Raw genomic sequence first — 23,788 nt, 5'->3', positions numbered from 1 at the left:
ACAGACTTTCCCATATTCAATACGAGGCCTTTTTTTATGACCAACATACTATTTTTAACATGCTATAACATTTTTGATACATCACTTTTTTTAAATGCTATACAACTCTTTATGAATTTTTGGGACATACTATACTTTTTTTTTTCCATCATGACTTGTAGCTTGAACTATATTTGTATGACATACTGTACTGACTTATTTCTATACATATGTCATTGTTTAATTCTATTTAGCAAATGTTAGTATGCTAAAATTAACTTTGATGATGAATATGCTAAATTTTGTACCTAAACACCAGCATAATAGCATTGTCTCTTGTGAGCTGGTCAGCTTGCATATAGCGGCATATAGCTCAAAGCAATGTCTGTCTTATTAAACACAGTTTAATGATGGTATGTAAAAAGCATGAAATCTAAATTACTCTGAGGAACTTCTAAGAATTGCAATTTAATACTGATGCCTCTGTATTATGAACATAAGTAAACTAGACAATCAGTGAGAAGACTGTTTCTTTATAGTTATTCTCAATGCTTTTTATCGGTATTGAATTTGTCACCTTCAAAAATGGTTTCATTTTGAACCCAGACATTTTTCACTGATCTTTTTATTCCTTTAACCTCTTATTTCCAAAAAAACAACAAAGAAAAACATAATGTGCGTAGGTTTTAGGATCTCTCCTGCTTTATTAAAATAAGGGACTTCTTTTTGTCACAAGGTAGAAACAACATTGGCATGGACAACAAAGTATAAAAATAGAACAGTTCAAATTCTGTCATCCCAGTTCACACATTCACACATTGAGATTAAAGGGATAAATTAGCAAAAAGACATAAGAATGTGTCAATCACACACAGTGTGACCCCTCAGTAACAGATGGGCTACAGAAAAGAAAAGCACAAAATTCAGGGACAATTTCAACATTGTTGATAACTACATTGACGTTCTTTAACACAGTGCTTACTTCCTGACAGTTTCTGCCCTTTGATTAGGAAGCGTTTCTGAATATTTAAATGGACAACATATGTCAATTTGAGAAGTATATAAATCAGTTTGATGACAAGTCCTATATTACTTCTATTGAAGTACACACAAATGTGAGAAAAAGCGAAAAAGCAGGAGTCTTCATTTTACGATTGAGCATGAATTTAGAGACTTGATAGTGAACAGTGAAAAGACTGGCTTTAGACGAGGATCACTTTGATCAGGCAGCAGGGCAGTGTAACATCTTTGGCTAAACATGTGTCAGAAAGTGATAAGGCAGTTAGTTTAGTCGCAGACAGTATGGCTTCTAAATGGTGAGACAGTGCATAATTGGACAAAAAGGGAGCAAAGCAGATGTCCATAGCTTTACTCCAGAGGATTTTGAGGAACGTGTGCGTCTGCCAGCAGGTCTGGTCGGAGGCACTCAATGGGGCAATGAATATTCTGGAGGAAGAATTGAAAAAGGTAAGGTCACATGCCTAGGTACCGTACAAACAATCCTGTGTTGTCATTACATTTAGTAGCACTCTTCATCAGTTAGTATAGTGAGCCAAAAATAGATTTAAAAAAATCACAGAATAGTATGTCATGAACAATTCATAGTATTCATAGTATGCCATCAAAATGTTTTTGTAAAGTATGCCATCAAAATGTTACAAATAAGACATGGTATACTGTGTCATAAAAATGTCATAAAACGTCATAGTATAGTATGTTGTAAAAAGTAAAGTCATAATAATCCATACAAATCTCATGCTATAGTATGTAAAAAGGCAAAACTAATTTAGGACAGTACGGCATACAAAATATATCATAAAAAAATCATATACAAATGATACAAAAATAGTATGACATAAAACATAAAATACTGAGAAATCCTTTGCTCTAATTAAAAAACAACATAATATTACTATTAAAAAAATAATAATAATACAATTATTTTACATGAATTCCACTCACTTGTAGTTTGTTTCCATATCTCACAGGTTGCAGCAGACTGGCATCGACATCACCACCTGGTTTGCGGCAGTTCTCACATCGCCAGCCCTGATGAGACCAAACACACACAAGCGCACATGCTTCATTTAACTCGCAGAAGGACCACAAGTCAATCACAAGTCAATATATGTATCAATGAACAATAGACCCAAAGCCAGGGAGGCTTGTACGTCATACCTGCTGTCCTCCAAAGCACGTGCAGGTGCAGATGGCACCCAGGTACTCCTTCTGCCACTGGTTTCCCACCTGGTAAGTTTTGCCATCATCATAGCACACCGAATCATCTGTATGGGCGTACATGCACGTTTAGGTTCAAATGCAACTCCTTCACATCCTTTTGAGACAGTCATAGAATATTTCTTAGGGTCTTAAAAGGTTCCTTACGGGGTTCACACTTGAACTCTCCTTTGCCATTTCCCAAGCAAGTACAGCTCATCAAGTGACCATTTTCTGCGCGGCGGTCCCACTTCTCTCCAATGCGATGGTTGTTGCCATTGTCATGGCACCACTCTAATGATGGACAAAGTAATAATTAGAGAAACCAGGTAAAGTTTACTCTATTTCCAACTATGCGTATGTACCTTCAGGAAACAAAATATTCAAAAAACTTACTAGATGAATCGCATCTGAAGTGGCCACTTCCCAAACCCAGGCACCTGCACCACAGCTTGAAGCCTGTCTCGGACATCCGCTCCCATTCACCACCAACATCGTGGTAGGTTGAAGTAAAGGCATCAAAGCATGAGTCCTTAGTGGAGGGCACTCCCTCTGGGACTGATGGAAGATGGGCGGGGGAAAAAACGAGAAAACAATTTGCGTTAGCCAGTAGTTACTTGAGGATTGTTTCACTGCCATTTCATTGGGATGAACTTCTTTTGGGCTACGATGGCTTTAATTGAATTGCTTATTAATAATTACATTTTTCATCAGTGTCATATCTCTACGTCGCCAAACTAAAATGCAAAAACAAACAAACAAACTGTGCTTCTCAAGGGAACCTTTATACTAAGGTTTCATTGCATTAAAACACAGTTGCAGTGAATAAAATACTTATTTATTGACTTATTACTATTTAGGGTAGGTTTATGAGCAGGCTCTGCCAATAGTAGGTACTATTTTTGCTGCTTGCGAAGTGAAAAATCGAATAGTTGATCATATAAAATAATGGCCGTGTTTCAAATGAGGGGGTGTCAGGGGTGTGACCATCACAACTGCAATTATTCAGTGAATTAAAACAGGTTTTTTTGCTAGAGAAGAGAAGCTCAGAACAGCAGAGTGGTGAATATGACGTTACTCTGTTGTTGAACTGATGGAAGAAGTGTTTTGAAATGTACATTATACTAATTAGTAAAGAAACAAGTACTTGGAGGAAGTTCTGAGGTCACATTGACCGTGGTACAGGGAGAAATGCCAGGTTATCTCTGCCACTGAGGTAAATCAAGGCTCTTAATTAGCAGAAGTCGTTTTTCACTGAATTTTGACTGAGTCCAGCCCACTTTGGACGCAGCAGTTGCTGTAGGGTGCTTACTTGTGTTGCCGGCAGTGACGACCTGCTCCAGTATCTTGTGTTTGAGCGCCCCCATCAGAGCCTCCACCATCACATTATAGTTTGCTCCGGGGGAGAGTCCTATCAGGGTAGCAGTGGTGGCTGTGCCTGGAAGGCGGACCTGGACAGGTAAAGAGAGACAAGGTTTGTCCACATGAGATAAAATAGTTCATCTAATAAGATTGATAAATTATGCTCAGACGGTATGATGGACTGGGCTGAACTGGAACCCAAGGCCCTCGTCACTTACCTGGAACATCTTCTCATTTAAATGTGTGAGGGGATGGCAGGACACCACGTAGGCGTTGCTCTGCTTGTAAGGCTTCCAGGAGATGGAGGTCTGAGTTTGGGCCTCCTGCGGCACACCCGTCTCGTTACCAAACGTGTAGCCGATCGGCAAGTTCAGCTTCAGGATGGGCACTCTGCGGCCCTCTGCATCAGGAAGGGGCAAAAAGACCAGGGGCTCACGAGCTTGCCCATAGGGAGACTGTGGGTTGCCACCGTTCCCATTATATCTGTTGTTGTCTCCGTTGTTGTTGTACTCTGTGTACTCCACATTCTGGCTTTGACCTCCTTGCCCATCCTGGCCATTGTTGCCCACTACCTGGACTGTGTTGTCCAACTCAGTGTCAGGCACATCCAGCCTGTCCCCAAAACCTCCGGGGCGGTTTGGCAGAGGCAAGGGAAGCAAGGAGTCTGGTTCTGAGCGGGAGAGAGGGTTAGGGAAGCAAGCAGGTTAGATGTGGGAGGGGTAAAGCAGAGCTGCAGTAACATATCTCAGCCAACAGGAGGCGACAAATGTGTAGCATTGCTGGGCTACTTCTTCGCGGCAAAGTGTGTCATAATGCAGCATTACGAACACACAAGATATTTTGAATGGCATTTCTGGAGACATTCAAAATAAAAAGTATTATTATTGTTTTAGGAGAACTAACGCTGATTGACTGTAACGTTTATTTCAAAGCCTCTGAGCTGTTGCAGCAAGACATTTAAATTCAGCTGAGCAGATTAAAGCTTCCATTCAAACCCTTACATTTCAAAGGATTTTTAGCCATAACTAATTTGAAATTTCGAATGCATCACCTTGACCATCACATTTGTCACTGTACAGAGCAGAAGTCTGAAAATACTCACGAGTCCTGATTTTGCCCTGCAGCGGTGTGCTCCTCTGTGTGTTCTGGATGGCGATAATCTTGATAATGTACTCGGTTGCTGGTCTCAGGCCTGAGGAGAGAAACAATTATCATATAGTGGACTGAGTTGGTTGCACTTGACTCGTGATTACATGTAAAATAATCATATAACCGGTTGAGCCTGTATGAAGCTTTTCATAAATCTAACACTTTTTAATAAAAATGCGCTGTAGCCCAATTAATTAAATAAGCAATATGTTTTTTCAGTGACAAACCGAGCCCTATACAATATCTCCTGTGGCAATATAGTATTTAGTGATAATGGACCAGTTGACAAGGGTATACCAGATATGGTGGCGTAGTTTTGGCCGGCGTGGGGTCGTGGGTGGAGCTCTCGTGGTGCTCCTCCTGACTCCTCATAGGTGACGTAGTATCCCGTGATGTGTGTGGCAGGTGGCTGCCAGGTGAAGGAGACGGAGGTGGGGGTCAAAGATGTGACCTGGAGGTTGGTGGGAGCCTGGACCACTGGTTTAGCTATGAAGAAAAACATCATCTTAGATCATCTGATTGCTTGTTGCTTTGTGTGTGCATTGTCGGGTTACAGTTGGGATTTATGTCAAGCGCTACAGCTGCATTTCTCATTTCAATTTGGGTTTTAAGACCTGACTTAAATGAGTACTCCACCGATTTATCAGAGCACTCCTAAAACATTGTCGAACCCACACAGAAAAAAATAATCAGAATTGATGCAGCAGAAACAGAGATATAATCTCGAAAATATCTACTGTGGCTGCATTTAACTAAACCATTGTGTGCATTATTCTTTTCCTCGCTCTGTCTTTGACCCTTTACATTGCTTGTATTAACATTGTACTGTATACACAGGATTTACTGTATGCAATGAGTGAGAGCGATAAAGCACCAGCAACTACATGTAGATCAACATTTATGGATATGAAAAAATCTGATTTAAACTTAAGTTCACATTATAAAGCATGAAATGCAATCACAATGAAGCAGGGAGATCAGACACAGATTTGCGTATTTACCGGTTGTAATGCTGACAGTAAATGGGTCGCTCTTCATGCTGCCCTTCAGAGTATACAGGCTAACAGAGTATGGTGTGCCTGGCTGCAGACCTTAGGAAAAAAAAGAATAAAAAATAGTGAAATCACACTTCCAATACTTACATCTGTAAACCTGTTTCCATGTTTTTAAAAGGTCTGTCTAGCAGGTAGGTCTATTGTACCTGTGAAAGTGTAGGTGTTTGCTTCTCCTGGGATGGTCCTCCTGATGGTGGGGTCTGAGCCACTGACGGGCGTGGCATCGATGAGGTAGCCAGTGATGGTTTCCACCTTGGAGCGCCAGGTCAGCGTGAAAGAAGAATCCTTCACATCAGAGATGCGCACATGCCGAGGAGGACTTACTTCTGTATTGAGGAGGAAAGGAAGCGGACATAAAACAGAGCAGTGCATAACAACTGGTGATGACTGTAAATGTGCTCATTTATGGTGCAGCCAGTTACCTTCCAGTGTCGTTGTCTCTCCCTCCAGCGGTCTGCTAGTGACAGAGTTCTTCAGAGCATAGACATGTATCTGATATGTGGTAGCCACCTACAACATACAAACATACAGTTGATATTTAATCACTGAGTGACAATGAATCCATGTAAATCCTGAGATAAGAATTCTTGTTACCATGAGCCCTGGTAAGACGACACGTGTGGTGTCCGGAGCAACGTTCAACTCTTTGGTGGGGCCGTTGATGTTCTTGGGGTTGACGACCACACGGTAGCCTGACAGGCGTGCATTGGGAGCCCGCCATGACACGGTGAATGTGGAAGGACCGACCTCTGAGATCAGCAGGCTGGTCGGAGCAGGGATCACTGAGACGGCAAATTACACATTTAGAATTGGAGTCAGGGGACATATAAGTTAGGTCATGAATGTGTTGATGTTTTCTATGTATTTCTACCTGTGGCCTGGGTTCCCACCAAAGGTTTGCTGGGTGTGCGGCCATGGAGGGCGATGACTTTGACAGTGTACTCTGTCCCGGGGCGAAGGTTTCTCAGAACCACAGTGTCCTGGTCACCTCTGAGTGCTGGAATCAGCTCCCTCTCACTCTCATCTGAGCTCGAGTACAGGACGCGGTATGATGTCACTGTGCCGTCTGGACTGTCCCAAGTGATGCGCATGGAGTTGGAGTCGATGTTAGTGAAGGTCAGGTCCTTGGGACGGTCCATAGCTGCAGGATGGGAGGAAGACACGGGGGAATTCCTGTCAGCTCTGAGCTGTTGTTTTTAATGAAAGAACGTACACTTCTGAGGCTAAAAAGACATCTTAAAGTGAGATGGATGTTTGAGACTCAAGCATCCAGAAGTAATCCAGCTGGGGAATATTTCCCCAATACCTCATCCTGATTAGGAAACCAGGTTTCTCACTAACATGAAATCAAGGAAATCAAGAAATCAGGAAGAAATACTGGAGATGCAAGTAACTTGATGCATGTAAATGCACTGAAAAACATTGAGAGTAACTCGCATCACTTGTGCCAAAAATAATTTTTAAGTTTAAGTCTTTTTTCAAATCATTTGTCACTGAACTGAGTCAAACTGACCAGTGAGAGCATTCTCCACCACGGGGGAGGAGGGCTGTCCATCGTTGCCCAGGGCATAGACACTCACAACATACTCAACAGTGGGCATTAGACCTGTGAATGTGATCTGAGTCTGATCTGTAACAGAGGAGCAGAAGAGGAGCCACTGAGATGAGCATACTGTGTTGGAAAAAATATGATATGATATATATGAAATAAAGATGGCAGCTTTTTTTGGCCTGACTTACCAGGGGCTACCACCTCAGAGTAGGATGGTCCCAGGCCATTTTTGGGGACACTGGTGATTCTGTATCCTCTGATTGGTCCCTGAGCAGGAGACCAGCGCACTGTGATGGCGTTGTCACTCACGTCAGTCAGTTTCATGTCAGTGGGGGGCTCGGTATCTGAAAGACAGACGGACACATAACAGGCTTTAGATTTAGTTTAACCCCTCAACATTTTTTTTTTTACCGGGAAGATTTTTTTTTTTTCACGTTGCTGTACCAGTCTTGTGGGTGATGTAAACAGCTGTGTAGGTGTTGGAGGCGGGGCTGTCCCCTCTTCCGGTAACAGCAAAGACCTTGATGGTGTAGTCTGTACCGGGCTTAAGATCGGTGATGGTGGCAGTGGTCTGAGAGCCTGGGATGGTGAACTCTTGAGGAGCCTCACCACCTAGAAAGAGAGTGAAGAAGAGCCGAGTGTAACATTACAAATATTGTCGAGGTTAAGAGGAAACTATTACTACTATGACTTAAAACAACATGTACAGACTTGTGCCTTCATAGGTGATCCTGTAGTTCTTCACTGTGACAGAGGGGGCGTCCCAGCGAATGGTGATGCTGGACGGGGTGGACGATGTTACCTCCAGGTCAGTGGGAGCATCGGAGACTGGAGAGGATTAGAACAACAAATTAAAAACAAATTTTTAATGTCTATAAAAACAAATAATTAAGGTCAAGATTCAGCCAATTAGTGTCACTAAGAAAAGAAAAGGAGAGGTTGTAGTGGAAACCAGTATAGAAACTCACTGGTGGCCTGTGTGCCAGCCAGAGGCTGACTCTCCTGATTGTTGTTGACAGCATACACATACACCAGGTACTCCGTCTCTGGTGTCAGTCCGCTCAAAGTGAAGTGGTTCCTGGTTGGGGGCAGCCTCTCGTCTTTCGACCGCCCGCCGCTCGTCTTCTGAAAGTTGATGCGGTAGCCGGTGATAACAGCGGTCGGAGCCAGCCAGTGAATGGTAAAGGAGTTGGTGCGAATGTCGGAGAAGTCCAAGCCAGTGGGAGAGTCCAGAGCTGCAGGGAAAGGAGAGAGACTTTAAATTACATCCAATGGTAATTACAACATTTTAGCAATTAAGGGATTGTCGACTTGGACTGGTGTCATAATCCAGTGGCACCCAAACTAAACATGCATCCACATGCAACCATAGCTCAGAATTACCACCATGGATATCTACTATAAGATTCGTTTTTTAATGGGCTAACAACACAAATAACATTAAATTATAGTATGAAATATGTATGAACATGAACATTTAAAAACATCAAATATCTAGTCTTTAAATAAGTCAGGAATAAAAGAAGTCAGCTGTTTTAAGGTATGTTACTGTGCACATTTGCATATACATATATATATATATTTAAATAAACAAGAAACAGAAATGAAATATGCTAATTGTTGAATGTATTTTCTTTATTTCGTTCTGTTCAAAAGCAGAGGAGTCTTTTCACCAATCTTAGCTGCCGCATCATTGCATATTTAACAGGATTTTTAATGCAGTGATTTTCTGATTTTGATGTGTTGTTTTGGTCGTCAAAAGTCTAAAAACAAAATAGTTAATGCAGATATTACCTTGTTTTTATGTGATGAAACATTAAAAAATGACAGTAAAAAAATGGAAATTAACAAGTCTTGCGCCACCCTTGATGCACTTCGGAAACCACTGTCATACTCACTTGTCCTCTGAGTCCCAGTGGCTGGTTCACTTACTCGTTCACCGTACACACAAACAACACTTATACGGTACTCAGTGTTGGGTAGCAGGTCTATATGGAAATGGGGAGATAAGTATACAGTTAGAATGGCTTGACATGGAGCATTGCAAAGAAAAACTACTCATTTTGGACTTTAAATCTAACTTTCTGTCAGACACTTTTAAACAGATCATCTTACTCTCCAGCAAAAAGGTGTTGGTGGCGCCGCCAACATTAACCTCTTTGATGTCGTCGTCTGTGGCTACAGGATGGTAACGGATGACAAACCGAGAGATGTCGCTTGGTGTGGCCACATGGGGGACTGCCCATGTCACCCTAATGTGGTCAGGACCCACCCCTCTAAACTGCAGGTTGGTGGGAGCTGGAATAGCTGTAAGAATAAGAGGTTAAAACGTTATAGCTAACACAGGAAAGAGATTAATTGAATAAAAGCAGATTTACACTGACATAAAGAAAATATATTGTAGTGTTTGAGTTAATCATGTGTGTTAATAAAAGGGCTGTTAATGTGCCTTCATCAATTCTCTCAGATCAAAACCCAAGCCCTCCCCACAGATGGAGTGAAAGAGTTAAATCACCAGCTTGTGTTTGCTTTGTGTGTGTGGTCGGCTCGCTTTCCCCTTCCTCTGTAACACTGAAGATACTGATGTCATAGTCCACACCCGGCTCCAAACCACGAATCGTGTAATAACCAGCAGATGCTTCCACCATATCTTGAAAAATTGGCAAGCTCTCGCCTGACATTACTACCGTTATCCGGTAACCAGTAATGGTAGTATAGTTCAGAGGGATCCAGCGCAGGCCGACGGTGGTGTCAGTAATGTCGACAAAGTCAATGTGACTGGGCGTGGGGATGTCTGAAAGGGTTAGGTCAGTTGCAAAGTGCAAGCAAAATTAGAGAGACAGAAAGACCCAATAGCCACAATAATTACATGAGTTATATCATTTCATTCCCAATAAAGCATTCAGAGATCCAGAGGTGAACAGTAGCCATGCTAGACAGAGAACATTACAAATTACTGAAGTCAATAGACATTCACAGTTTATGTTATAAATGAAGCAGTGATTAATAATAATGTTCTGTGCATGCTCTAAAATAATTATTCCCATCCCGATTAATAAACATGACCTGCATGCATGGTATCCATACCATTTTGCATACCATGCACATACCATAATCATCATGTTAGTAATAGGTTGTGATCATTAAACAATGTCTTTTTTTGACAAAGGGGTTGCTCATTGTAACAAACCCACAGAGATTAGACCCAAACTCTGCAGCTCCATGGATCCTTTTAGTCTATTTTAACAAAAAGTCAGAGCTGTGTGTCTGTCAGCTTGTTCGTTTCCCGTTATTCTGCATGAATGTATTCAAGCGTTTGTTTTTTTAAGCCAATTTTAAAAATAATGAATATGTAGGATAAAGGTCTCAGCATGAAGATGAATACACTGTACGTTTGGGAATATTGAGAATATTACTGTAATGACAGGAAGTGAAATATTGAGGTTGGCTCCATTTTAACTTCGACTCAGCCTTTCATGGCAAATTCATCTCATCCTTTTATTCCTCTGTCACACAGACACAGCGAAGTTGTGTTTTGATGCCAATTTACATGTGTGAATGCTTTGCTGTTGGCTCCTACCTGGTGTGACAATTGTGGACACGGGCACACTTTCCAAATGACCCTTGGTAGTGAAGACACTGATGTTGTACTCGGCCCCCAGATTCAGGCTCTCTAGCACGCATGAGGTTTGATCTGCTCGGACAAACTCTTCCAGGGTGTTTCCTCGCTGGCCGTTGGTCGGCGTGCTTGTCACTCTGTAGCCCGTGGTGCCTGCAGAGGGTGGGGGAACAAGACAAATATGGAGGAGGTCGAACATAATGTCAAGAGGTTCTTGCAATGTATGAGTCAAAAGGAAATACCGAGAAGAGACATTTGTCCAGGTGGAAAAAAATACCATTCAAAGGCCAAGGTCTAGACTTGGCGAGACCCAATGAGCAGTCAGTGCGTGTGGAACACAGTCAATATTTACCTGGTGTTTTGGAAGCTACCCAGTGGACAGTGAGATCTCCTGTGACGGGGTTGGACTCTACTCTGAGGTCAGTGGGAGGCGACAGGGCTGCAAGGAAAGGAAAGCAGATCATGACGCAAGCATGGGAAACTTGATTCGATGCAGCAGTGACTTCTTAAACAAACTCTCAAGAACAGTGCGATGTGGGCCCACATTAAATCAATCTGGTGATCAGTTACACAACTTATTTTATAGTGAAAGTGATTTGGATACGCACAAGTGACAACATTTCGGGTGATGGGGTTTCCACGGTTGCGTCCGTTGAAGATCGGCTGAACGCTGTAGGTGTACTGAGTTCCAGGAATCAGATCAGGAATATAAATACGTCCAGAGTCAGAGGTATCTTCTCTGGGAGACTCGCCTTCCTGGCTGGGGAGCACAGAGAGCTGAGGGAAGGAGGCAGAGATCAGAAACCTGGAAAATACACTTAACGCACAAAATATACAGCAAAGACATTTTGTTTTGGCCACCTGGGGTCAGCGCAACAAGCAGTAAACCCAATATTGATATATTATCACCTTATAAAGTTGATGTCATCTACGAGTAACCTCTTTCACATTACACATCGTGGTTTGACCCATTAATAGTATGAAAATATTGATTGGGCAGCTTTAATTTTGTGTGATTATGAACAATTGTTTCTCTAGACGATGAACTGAAGATGAAGATGAAGTTCTCTACCTTGTAGCTGAACCTGCGAACAGGTATCCAGGTGACGATGATAGACCTATCAGTGACCTCGGTGCTAAAAGCAGGAGCATTTCCCATTTGGGGAGCTGGGAGGAGGACAGAATGGGGAAAAGTCAAATTAATTTAATTGCAACTATTTATACTCCTCCCTGCAGATGCTGTGTTTCTCTTAATACTGACCGGTGGTAAAATATGTAGTGATGCCTTTGCTGAGGTCATTGTCAAGCTCTGAGTGCAGGACGGCCGTGTACTGGGTGTCTGGACGTAAATTTCTCAAAGGGTACTGTGTGACCCTGCCAGGGATCCTCTTCTCGATGGGGCTGGAGCCCTCGATGCTCAGGAAAAGACGGTAGCCACTGACGATGGCGCGGGGAGCCTCCCAGATAACCATGGCAGTGTTGTGGCCAATGTCAGTGAAACGCACATCGGTGGGCGAATCAGGTTCTGGAGGGGATAAAAATTATAGCACATGTAAGGCAAAAAATCTTTGATACATTATTGTGATCCCTCTGCGTCTAACTCGGGCCTCCTTTGTCTATGGCGATACTTACTAGTAGACTTTTCTCCCACAAGCGGCTTGCTCTCCACTCCACCATTCATGGCGTAGATGTAGAAGCGGTACAGTGTGCCCGGCTGCAAGTGTGTGATATCAGCATATGCGTTGGCTGAGAAAGGCAGCTGCAGGAGTCTCGTCTCAGTGCCGTCTGGACCGACGGGGGTGAAGTGCACCCGGTAAGCGGTCACCTCGCTGGGTGGACCGGTCCAGGTGATGGTGATCTTCATATCCGTAACCTCGTAGAACTGAAGGTCTGTGGGTGCCGGGACCTCCTCTGTGGACAGGAATTGGTAGATTGATTTACAAGAGACAGTCAATCAGTCTTAAAGATACCCTTGACCACTAGTAACACTATGTTTTTATGAGTCGGTCCTCATTTTGTTGGGAGAAACACTGAACGTAAACATAATTTTACAAAAAAATCCACAGGGCAACTTTAAGTTAGCTGTGAAAATACTGTACAAGCTTAAAAATGCTAAGTACAGCAATACATCTAAAACCTTCATTGTGTCTGCAACCATCTGTGTAAAAGTGCAATAAAAGGCTTTAACAATTTACAGATCTCAACAATAAAGACTCAGATAAAACAGAAAATATGAGAGAAATGCCAAACAACACATGGGTAAAACAAATTTCTTTTTTAGCATGATAAAACACTACGTTTTGTTGTGCCAGGCACAAGGAGGGATTCAGAAATGTAAGATACACTGAGGATGTATGAAGTGTGTGTGTGTGCCTTTGTGTGGGTGTGGGCAGCACATGCATGGTTGCGTTTCACAAGTGTTTTAACAGGTGTCTGTTCCTGAGCCACCATGAATTAAAGAGAGTTCATTCAGGGGCCACAGAATAAGATTACACTAACTAGAAACACTAGGATGAAGATAAGAGGATATTACCGTGGTATGGTTATAACTGTAAGAGCATATTTTGACAAAGCAATGTTTTGACAGGCTTAGTCTTTCCCAAACACTGGAAAGCCTCTCCTAAAGCTGCCTGGCCCTATAAGGAATCTTTAGCTGCGAGTATAAACTTAATCTGTTCTGATTTTACTGTCAGTCAAAAGACAAAGAATGATATGAAAAGAATAATTTACCATCTACAGAATAGAATAACATACTGTGAATGTTTTAATAAAACAAAAAAAATTCAATTGGCTTACGTTGTAAAGCAGTTTTCACTAATTTCAGCCTTTTTATTGAATGAAAGATCATATCTAATAGAAAATATGCACCTGGTACAGGGGATCCGGCGGTGTTGACCTGTACAAAAACAGGCTCACTCTCCTGGTCCTCCTCCACAGCATAGATGCTGATGTTGTAAAGGAGACCGGGGAGAATATCAACCAGGGTCACTGAGGTTTCTGAGTCTGGCAGGTTCAGCTCAGTGCTGCTGCCTTCCACTGACGGCGTGTACACCACCCGGTAACCTGGTAGGCGCAACCATACAGTTACACACAGCCAAAATAAAATGGATCTCTATATCAAACAACTAAATTATATACAGACACATTTCCTACCAGTAATAGGAGCATTAGGCTTGGACCAGCTGACTCTGATAGAGGACTCTCCCACCTGATGGACTGCATGCTGAGCAGGGGCGTCAGGAGCTGGGGAACAGAAAAGAATGGAAATCAGTCACGTTGTATTTTGTGAAATAATGTACTTGCATAATCCTGATGTTATTGTCATGAGAGAGGAGGGGGATTCTCCCACCTGTAGTCTGGGTGGTGGTCAGAATGAGGTTTGGTTGTCCCTGATTTGGGAGCTCATAGACGTTAACGTTGTATCTGCGTCCTGGCAGGAGGTCAGCGATGGTGACAGAGGTGGCTGTGCGTGGAACATCTGGAGAAGGTGACACAAAGTTAGATAATACACATACCAGTATATCCAATGAGGAGGGCTGCTCAATGGCAATATTGGATTTTTATGATTTTTGCAAGTATCTTGACTCACCAGGTATTTCATTTTCAGATTAGTCTAAAACAGGCAGACTTTTCTGGTTATTTTCCAGAAAGTGTACATGACAATATTTATCAATACCTCGATTTAAAACTACATATACCACAATGGAGAACTTTACCCATATTGCCCACTCCAGGTTACAATTAACCTGAGATACATCAGTCAGAACCTCAACAGAAAAACTACTCAATAAATCGATCCATTTAGGTTTTTGGATGTGACATTTTGGAGGTATTATGGAAGTTTCAGTCATGTCAAAGGATCTCACCTAGGACTTTCGGCTTGGCCCCGTCCTCACTGAGCTCATACTCCACCCTGAAGCCAGAGATGGTAGAAGAGGCTGACGTCCAGGACACAACGAAGCTGTTTGAGGTGATTTCTGTCACAGACTCAGAAGTGTCCACCACAGCAAGAGGTTGGCTCGTCTCTCCCTCCGACGTTTCCACTTGAGAGATAAAGACATATAATGCTCCTATGAAAAGTATCTTTAGATTTGTGGCATCGAGAGAATGTATTCGCTCAAGTTTACTCACAGGAACCATGGTTAGTGGTGAAATCGAACCGTGTGACCTCACGGCGTCCGTAGCGCAGGATGCTAATCAGCTGACCCTCGTAGGTGATGCCTGGACGCAGCCCGCTGATGGTGTAGGAGTTGAGGTGGCCGGGGACGACGACCTCCCTCCAGGGCGCACCGGTATTTTTCTACCAGAAGGGGTAAAAAGTGAATGGGTTAAAAGTCACGTTTTTATAACATAAAGCATAAATTGAAGATCAGATCATCTTTTTCTGCTGATGAACATCATGTGATCAATAGCATTTTCTCAGCTGCTGTTTCTGACCTCAAGGGTGGACTCTGAACCTCTGCTTTTGAGCAAACATGGACAACAAAACTTTAAAGTGCTGAGCGAAACCTGCTGATGAAGGGCATGTTATATGGATGAAAAGCTCCAGGATCGCTACTAAATGGACCTCGTAGTGAGATAATTTTCTCAACTTTGATTTCTAAACTCTTGATGGCAAACATTAATCTTTATAGTAATGAACAATTTGGACAGCACAGATGATAAAGTTTAACAGAAATATGGTCAGAAAAGTAAGACTTTATATATGTGTCTTTTGGACTGGACTCAAGCCCATTTACTGCCACATCCTGCTTTTGGGAGTATTTGCACTCTGTCGGAAAACTACACAACTTTCTCAGCAGGACGGCCAGACGAGGGCTTTGCGTGCCTTTTCTGTCCAAAATACACAAACCCCTTCAGAAGAAACCTGTTTGACTTCAATTAAGCTGAATAAACATTGCAACCAGGCTGTCAGTCCTTGAGGTCTTCAAAGAGAAATAGATGTGTGAGAACAAAGATCACTGAGAGGGGGATGTTTTCCTTGGAGTCTGTGTGTTTGTGTATGTAGACTGTAAAGGGGACTTAATGTACCCTCTAATCACCATGTTTGTCCATGTTCAAACTCCAGTCAACATTACCAAAAGCACTTCACTGTTTGCTCACCTTTACTAATGCTACCGGTCAGCAAATTTAAAGGCGATTTCTAACCTGAACCAAAAGAGTGACTCACAATTCTCCATTTGAGGATGTACTGGGTGATTTGAACAGATGAGGGGGGGTTCCACTGAATGGGGTGGGAGTCTGGCTGTTTTCCTGCCTCTGTGATGATCACCTGGACAGGTCTGTGGCCGTCTGAGCAGCAGGTGTAGGGAGAGAGAGAGAGAGAGTAGGAGAGACACAGAACAAAGCTGCTATTAGCGATGAGAAAAAGACTCACACATTATCAAAGACATGTAATGTAACAGTGTTACCTGTAGAGAGTGTGGGTGAAAGTTGGCTACTTTTTGGTGAGGCTCTGTCAGACCGTTTCATCGTTTTGGGACAGAACCAAACCACCAGACGGTGCTAAACCAGCTGAAACACCCGCTGACATCTTACAGTCCGACATAACACCGGAGCACTATATTCATCACAGTTTATCTAGCTTACATATAGCTTTTCAAGCCCTGCTCCGCACACACCATTGATCATGGTGAGATAGATGATGCAACTGTAACTTTTTAGGTCAATGTTTGACTCAGGACACACAATGTGCTGCAGTACAAAGTACCACATTAAGCAACTTTTACCCAACAAGAGGGAGACATTGGAGGCAGGAAGTGTGTATAAAGCCCCCCCGCCCCCCCAGCATCCCGTTCCCCTCAGCAGGTCCGCACAACAACACCAGGTGGGGGAGGAAAAACCTCTCTAACTACAAAGACCGAGGGGAAGGCAGCGGTGATGTGATTGGCAAGCACTTCTCCATCTTGCAGACTTCAAAGTCGAGAAAAACAGCTAACCCCCGCTTCCCTTCACTAAACTGGCAAGTGAACTTTTCATTTCAGTGACGTGTGATGAAAGGATAAGGGTAGGTGAGAGGAAGGAGGGTTGAATAAGTACACCAAACACAAATTAAGCACAGACTGCAGTGTCACTCAGTGGAAAAGCTGCATGAAAGGACTGAGAAGCACTGGAGGAATTAACACTTTCCCAATTAAATAATAACATTTAAACCAGCATATTCAAATATGGACCATGGTGACTCTGCCGAAAAAGAGTTGAACTGGAAAGCAGCGTTAAACTGATGGTGTTTGGAGGATTAGCTTTCCTTACCTTGGTGGGTCTGCTGAGGTTCACATCTCATCTCTCCAATCCCTTTACCATAGCAAAAACAGCGGTAGCGGATGCTGTGGATGACTTTCTCCCACGCCTCTCCAATCTGATAGAAAGCCCTGGTTTGTGGCTCCTGACACTGATCTATTTGTAGAAAACAGAGGAAAACAAAGGGACAAGGGATATTAGAAGGGACAAAGACGGGTGGGGTTGTATTTTCCAGATTTAAAAAAAGCATTAGCATTTTTGTTCAGCGGGTGAGATAATGAGCCGTGAACGCACCGTTTGCGTCACACTTCCAGCGTCCACGTCCCTGTCCATAGCAGGTGCAGTTCATCGTGTAGCCCTCGTCGTGGAGCTTGGAGAATTCTTGGTTTACTTCATAGTACAAGCCGTCAACAATACACTGGTCTGGACATTGAAAAAAGGGAGTGAAGTCAGCATACCTTAATGCTTTAAGACAAATTAAACAGCTTTGTTTAATATCCAAATGGAGTTAGCTCTCTGACCTCGCAGCTGTGAGTGAGCCACACAGCTCCACTCCCCGCGGCCGTTGCCCAGGCATGTGCACTCCATCGCGTGACCCATGACATCATGGCGTTTGTCCCACTTATCGCCTACACGGTGCATCACTCCATCGTTGGTGGTGCATGACTCCTCATGGGCTACATAAAGAAAGATGGGGACGAATAAATAAAAACAGTACTGTGTGTGTTCGTGCCGGAAATTCCAGTGTCACCACTCTGTATGGAATCAAATGCTGTAAATGTAACAGCCCTGATGGAGTCATTACTCTCCCATGAACACAAACCCCAATAAGTCCCCAATTATCTACAAGTGACCCATGCAACCAAGTCATTAGCATCTATGACAATAAGATGAAATAAAGTCCAAAGCATTTAGTGTAATTACATCCCCTACAAAATAAAATATATCCATAGCACGTTAGTTTGGACAGAGCCAGGCTAGCTGTGTCCCTCCTGTTACCCGGTCTTAATGCTAAGCTAAGCTTTTATATTGTAAATTGTAAACTGGAAACCCTTCACACACTCACCAGCCATGGGGCAAAATCCAAAGCGCTGCTCTGTGTCGTAGTCATGGGTGGTGCCACACCACCTCATGCTGTCACGACGCCCGTCGGAGGTGCAGTCAGTGTAGTTGCGGCCACTGTAGAGGAAGGGGAAGTGGCACAGGCCACCGTTGGAGTTGCCACCTCGTGTTGCCACAACGGCTGGAATAGAGATGGAGACACTGTATATCACATCATACCACCATGTCATGTATTCTCTAGAGTTTGGGGACTGTGATAGACAACATTTGCACCAATATTCTGTATCTTAAAATGTGGCAATTTTCAAACCAACATTTACAAATACCCAGAAAGGGAACTGATACATTAAGTGTGAAATGAATTAACATCAAAACACAAATGAACAAGTAAATTCATTTACTGATGTTGAATAAAATTACATTGCAGGTTGTACAGACTTTTCAAAGGTAAGATATGGAGAGAGATGACAGTGACGGGCAAAAGCTGTGATGTAATAAAAAGGAGCACATCAGCCCGATATATCTACAAAACCAATGAAAATGTTCAAGCCCAGTCTCACCATTCTTCTCAGTACAGAAAGAGTACTGCTGGTTTCTCTCATAGTCTGAAGATGTAGCGCACCAGAGCTGCCCATCTGCGCGCCCGTCTGAGGTGCAGGAGTAGTAGGTCTTTCCCATGAAGACGAACGGGAATGCACACGGCTGGCCATTAGAGGTGCCACCATAGGTCAGCTTCCTAGCCTCTGCACAGACAGGAAGGGGAAGAACGAGAAAATGGTCATTATAGTAGAGACAAAGCAATGTACATCTAATATTTGAGATTATTTGAGTGTTGTGACATGAATTGGGGACTCACCCCACTCCTGACAGCTGACTCCGTTGCCCAGACAGGTACAGAGCATCTGCTTGCTGCCCTGGCTCCTGAACCAGCGCTGTCCGTCATAGTAGGTGGCTCCAGAGTCTGTGCGGCACGTCCCCTCGATGTCGGGCTCTGGCAGCTGCTTAGTCTGGGAATGGGTGGGGGTCAACGCGACAGCACCCGTGCCTGTATACCACCGAACAGATCGAAAGAATGTTGAGTGTCAGAGAAAGGTTTTTTGCAAAATTGAACTTGAGCAAGAGTTTTTAAATCTCACCTCGGCCTGCATTGTGTCTCTCACACTTCCACTCTCCACGGCCATTTCCTAAGCACTGACACTGCACGATGTGTCCACCTGTGTCCGTCTTTGTCCATGTGTCCCCAATACGGAAGGACTTCTTGGGGTCCTTGTCATTGCAACGGTCTGGTTGGAGAACAACAGCGGTCAGCAGCCGATACTGAAGAATGACAAAGTGTGTGTTCATGTGTTTATACTCCTCTTACTCCTTGAGGTGCAAGTGATGCGTCCATTTCCCTCTCCCAGACAGGTGCAGTCCAGCATCATCCAGCCTTGGTACGGTTTCTCCCAGGTCTCCCCCACGACGTACGATGATGCAGCGTTGTTGTCATAGCAACGCTCAGCTGCACAGATAACACAGGGGATTAATTGCATCTGCAGTTTGTCGTGGAGCCACTGTAACATCCGGCATGAAATCACAGCGTCAGGAGACATAAACCAAGTGAAAATCAATAGCTGTGGCGTAAGATGGGCAAAGAGGAGAGGCGTGCTCTCTCACACACTTACCTTGTTTGTCTGGACTGTTGTCAAATATTTACAGTGCTAGCAAACACAGTCATGCTTCTGAGGAATAACCCTGTCTATGAGTTTGTGTGTGTGTGCTGGCAGCCGAACACACAAGCTTGCATGTTTAAGTTGCGACATTTCACATTTATCTGCATTCCAGAGTTCACATGGAAAGTGTTGATGTCCTGGTTTCCCTGCAGGTTTGAATTAAGTACTCACCCACTGGTTTGCAGGTCCACTCTCCTTTGCCATTTCCAAGACACACGCACTCCAGCATGTAGTCAGCCGTGTCATGAGGCCTCTGCCAAGTGTCCCCGATTTTATAAGAACTCCCACCTTCATGGCAGCGATCTGTGAAGGACAACGCGTATTAAGTTGCATTGGTTTGAAAAGATGTCCTTAATATGCATTATGACGCATACTCATTATTCAGATTGTATATTTAATCAGTAGCGCACAATTTAGGGAAATGTTCAATTCAAACACCCAGAGGTAATGCTGTGTTTCCAATAAGTGGAAGAAGGAGGAAAGACTATCCACTTATCTTTTGTCAAGAAAATAACACAAAAGCGACAAACTAGAAATAATCGAATTCGAAAATCACTGGCAAACATTTTACCATGTCTAATATTGATTTTTCAACTCACTTGCAATGGTACAGCTGATCTTGCCACGACCGGAACCAATACAGGTGCAGTCCCACATCATCCCTTCCTTTGGTCTCTCGTAGGTTTCACCGACTCGGTATGTCCGGTCATTGTGCTTATCATAACAGGACTCCTCCACTGAGAGAAAAACAGAGGAAATACTAATGGTAAAGAGTTTGATATTGCAGTGGATATTTATATTGCTGCGTAAAGACGCACTGGTGACTTGACAAGAATTTCACTAAATATGTTCCCAACTTTTTTCGAAGTAACTCAGGACTGGTGTCTCAGTCATGGTGGGATTTACTTTTTTTTTTAACTTCACTTGTTGGTATTGACACAAACGTTCTGAAGCAATTGATACTGCGTTTCCAGATGTGGAAAGTGAGACTGCAAATAAATGGTCTGCTAAGACATTTCTCTATCGAACCGGTTGGTCTCTCACTGACCTTCAGGTTTACTTTTACATTTGATGCCTGCTGCTCCATTGCAGGTGCATACCAGTGTACTACCAAGGTAGGGTTTCTCCCACTGCTCGTTCAGTCTGTATGAGCGACCGTTTTCCTCACAGCCGACTAGAAATCATATAATAGGAATATACAGTATGTCACATGACGTTTATTATACATAAAACGACCTATAACAATTTGGCCAATTTGGTTGATCCCAAAATAAATCAAATTAATGATAATTAAAAAATTTTAAAAATCTTTGACTTTTTACACAAAATAAAAAAACTTAAATTAAACTCAAGAACACTTGACGGTTGTGGAGTTCTTTGTACCAACCTGGAGAGACGGCCGCTGCGTCATTGAGCTGAGGAAACACCTGATACTGGTCAGTTTGTCTTTTGCTCTTCTTTGGTAAGCCGTGGACTGCGCTGCTTACGCACAGCGCAACCAGTAACCCCGTCAGTGGGCCACCAGTCATTTTGTGGGAAAATACGGATTTCAAGGTAGAGTAGAAAAAGTTAGCAGAGCAAGTTTTACAAAAGAAGCATGCAGAACTGTTCAGCTTGGAGAGGTCTAATTTCTGTCCCTTATTGTCAGATCCCCGCTGCCACCGAGCAGCTGCGCCAGACCGAGGAGAGGGGAGCGCACTGGCTTTATACCCGGACACACCGCTGCAGCCTATTGAGGGGGAGGGCTTTGACTGGAGCTTTGGATGACTCGCCCGAATGCGGGCAATTCTGACACTCGACACTTAACTTTCAAGACAGAGAGCCACAAGACAAGAAAAAACATGAAGTTAAAAAGACCTGAGGTCACACAGATCACTTCAGGCGAGATGGCACCAGGATACCCGTCATACCCGTGGGATGAAGAGAAAAATAGATGTTAAAATGACATATCAGAATGACCAACAAAGTAGGCCTAGACAACAGCTCAATAGCCAGCCCGAATTAAGTGATATAAGCACTATATAATAAAATGTCATGTGATCAGAAGCAAGTCTTTTCTTGCCGTTGGAATTACTATAAAAACATTTTAAAATGCAAAGAAAGACACATGATACATTTGTTTTAGCACTCCCAATTTCCAAAACATGGTACAACAAAACACCATCACAATCCTAAATATTTGGTGTAGCCATGAGGGCTCTGATTTAAATCTCCCCAAATCCCAAAATGTCCCCCAGCTCTGGATTTGTGCAACTATGTGTATTGGGATCTATAACGATATCAGGCAGTACATCTATAATATGTTATGCTTTTTCAAATCTTTTGAGGACCCATGGCTGGTGGCCACTTTGCTGCAGGGTCTATAGCTCTGTACCTTTCTGCATCCCAAATGAGCAAAAACATCCAGGGGCTCCACACAGCAGCTTGTTGATGAATGAGGAAGAGTGACTTCACAGTTTGCAAATCAAGAATAATCATCATTTTTCTTGTTGACTGGCTGTTCAGTCCCTAACAACAGCTCTTCCAGCATTTCCTCACATTTTTTGGATACCACGTGGACCTATAATGCCTACACAAATGCCTTTAAGGTGCTGTGCAACTGTAATCAGTATTACTAAACACCTCAGCCAGTCTTACCTCAATCCGATCCACCTCCCACCACATGCACATAAACCCGCACCGTCTCTCTCGACCCTGCTCTACATCTATCAGTGTTTCCTTTCTTCATTTGTCATTAGCCAAATAGTGTTTCAGATAAAAGAAACACTATACCTGCTTCCTCTTATGTCTATAATTCACATTCCGTCTGCATGACTTTTCCAAGCAAAACCATAGTCTTCTGTTTTCATGTTGAAAAGTGCAACATCCTATTCTAAAGCCGAGTATTCACCCTTCAGAAAAAAAGAAAAAAAATGTTGTTTTAAGGTAACGTTATGATTAACTTAAGTATCAAGGATAATGTTTCTGCTTTTTAATATAGAATTAATTGTGTTTTGAAGAATGTAACATGTTAAATATTCCTGCAGTGGAGACGCTTTGGGGCCTTCTTGGTCAAGGAGGTGCAGATGCGTGATCAGCTGAGGTCATCAGCAATGTGCACAGCAAGACATTTGGTGCTCCTAACCTCCTCCATGCAAGGAGCCATTGATGAGAAGACGGAGGTGGGCAGCGCCGGCCTTCCTGAAGACAATCGTTGTCCTTTTCATCGTGTCAACATTGTTTTCTTGTCTCTCAGCGTCGACAAAACAAGAGAGAGACAGAAGAGACTAATTCTCTGCTTAAGTGACCTGAAATCATAAGTATTTTTAACACTGATCACATGGTAAATGTGGGTAAAGGTGCTTAATTGAATTGAAGCTTTATAACACTAGTTAGTTAAATATTCACTTTTAGGTTGTTATCTTTATGGCGGCACCTTTATTTTTAATGGATAATTCCAGATGTGTAGAATAACATTTAATACATTTTACCCTTCAATTAACCAACAATATACTGTATTTCTTTTAAAAAAAACTTGAAGTCTTATTGAGTGAAAACAACATTCTGTGGTTTAACTGTCAGTACATATCATGTTTGATGATCTGTGGGGTTCATTTGCGGGAAGTTAATTCCTCTGCTAAGAAATGAAATGTGCAAAAGGCAGGAAATTAAAATAAAACTGACCACAGCATGCTGCCTTGGTCTTGTCATGGTGCAGGAGCCGCTGGTTCCACTAAACTTCTCATAGTTCTGGTCTGGAGAGCAGCTACTGTGTGTGGGACTGCGATGTAACAATTCCTGTCACAAGGCTTGTGGAACGTGTCGTAACTGAGGGCTGAAAAATGAAACAGATGGTTTTGGG

The 23,788-nt window shown here is 43.0% G+C and overlaps 1 protein-coding gene across 3 annotated transcripts; it reads right to left on the bottom strand.

The window, feature by feature from the left end:
- Window positions 1-653: 653 nt before the first annotated feature.
- On the bottom strand, window positions 654-21,675 carry fn1b (fibronectin 1b). 3 transcript variants are annotated; one of them, XM_031846310.1, is made up of 46 exons: window positions 21,335-21,675; window positions 20,996-21,121; window positions 20,547-20,684; window positions 20,119-20,250; window positions 19,599-19,736; window positions 19,372-19,518; window positions 19,092-19,280; window positions 18,796-18,978; window positions 18,240-18,416; window positions 17,695-17,850; window positions 17,468-17,596; window positions 17,186-17,329; window positions 16,104-16,225; window positions 15,065-15,233; window positions 14,800-14,976; window positions 14,283-14,411; window positions 14,087-14,176; window positions 13,802-13,996; window positions 12,566-12,844; window positions 12,195-12,458; window positions 12,006-12,100; window positions 11,542-11,710; window positions 11,286-11,372; window positions 10,895-11,086; window positions 9,830-10,108; window positions 9,430-9,621; window positions 9,213-9,302; window positions 8,283-8,549; window positions 8,026-8,142; window positions 7,759-7,926; window positions 7,503-7,658; window positions 7,276-7,392; window positions 6,634-6,903; window positions 6,357-6,544; window positions 6,185-6,272; window positions 5,909-6,088; window positions 5,709-5,798; window positions 5,005-5,193; window positions 4,661-4,750; window positions 3,777-4,228; window positions 3,509-3,647; window positions 2,593-2,754; window positions 2,365-2,490; window positions 2,158-2,264; window positions 1,942-2,028; window positions 654-1,425 (listed from the first exon to the last, which is right to left on the bottom strand). In XM_031846310.1, exons 1-46 carry the CDS (start codon window positions 21,474-21,476, stop codon window positions 1,348-1,350), a joined length of 7,401 nt encoding a protein of 2,466 aa, XP_031702170.1. In that variant the 5' UTR covers window positions 21,477-21,675; the 3' UTR covers window positions 654-1,347. The 3 variants fall into 3 exon arrangements, with proteins under 3 accessions (XP_031702170.1, XP_031702171.1, XP_031702172.1); XM_031846311.1 differs by lacking the exon at window positions 20,996-21,121; XM_031846312.1 differs by lacking the exon at window positions 9,830-10,108 and having other exon boundaries at window positions 21,335-21,674.
- Window positions 21,676-23,788: the final 2,113 nt, after the last annotated feature.

This window comes from Anarrhichthys ocellatus, unplaced genomic scaffold (genome assembly GCF_004355925.1).
Source record: "Anarrhichthys ocellatus isolate YVR2014 unplaced genomic scaffold, GSC_Weel_1.0 scaffold6, whole genome shotgun sequence".
Lineage (NCBI taxonomy): Eukaryota > Metazoa > Chordata > Actinopteri > Perciformes > Anarhichadidae > Anarrhichthys > Anarrhichthys ocellatus.
Note: the sequence above shows the minus strand (reverse complement) of the source record. Positions and strands in the feature narration are given on the sequence as shown.

Excerpts from the sequence above, each read along its gene's own strand:
- fn1b (XM_031846310.1), bottom strand. The coding sequence starts at position 21,476 with ATGACTGGTGGCCCACTGACGGGGTTACTGGTTGCGCTGTGCGTAAGC. Across the intron at positions 17,597-17,694 it reads GGCTCACTCACAGCTGCGAG|ACCAGTGTATTGTTGACGGC; the intron begins GTCAGAGAGCTA and ends TTCAATGTCCAG. Across the intron at positions 3,648-3,776 it reads TAAATGAGAAGATGTTCCAG|GTCCGCCTTCCAGGCACAGC; the intron begins GTAAGTGACGAG and ends TTACCTGTCCAG.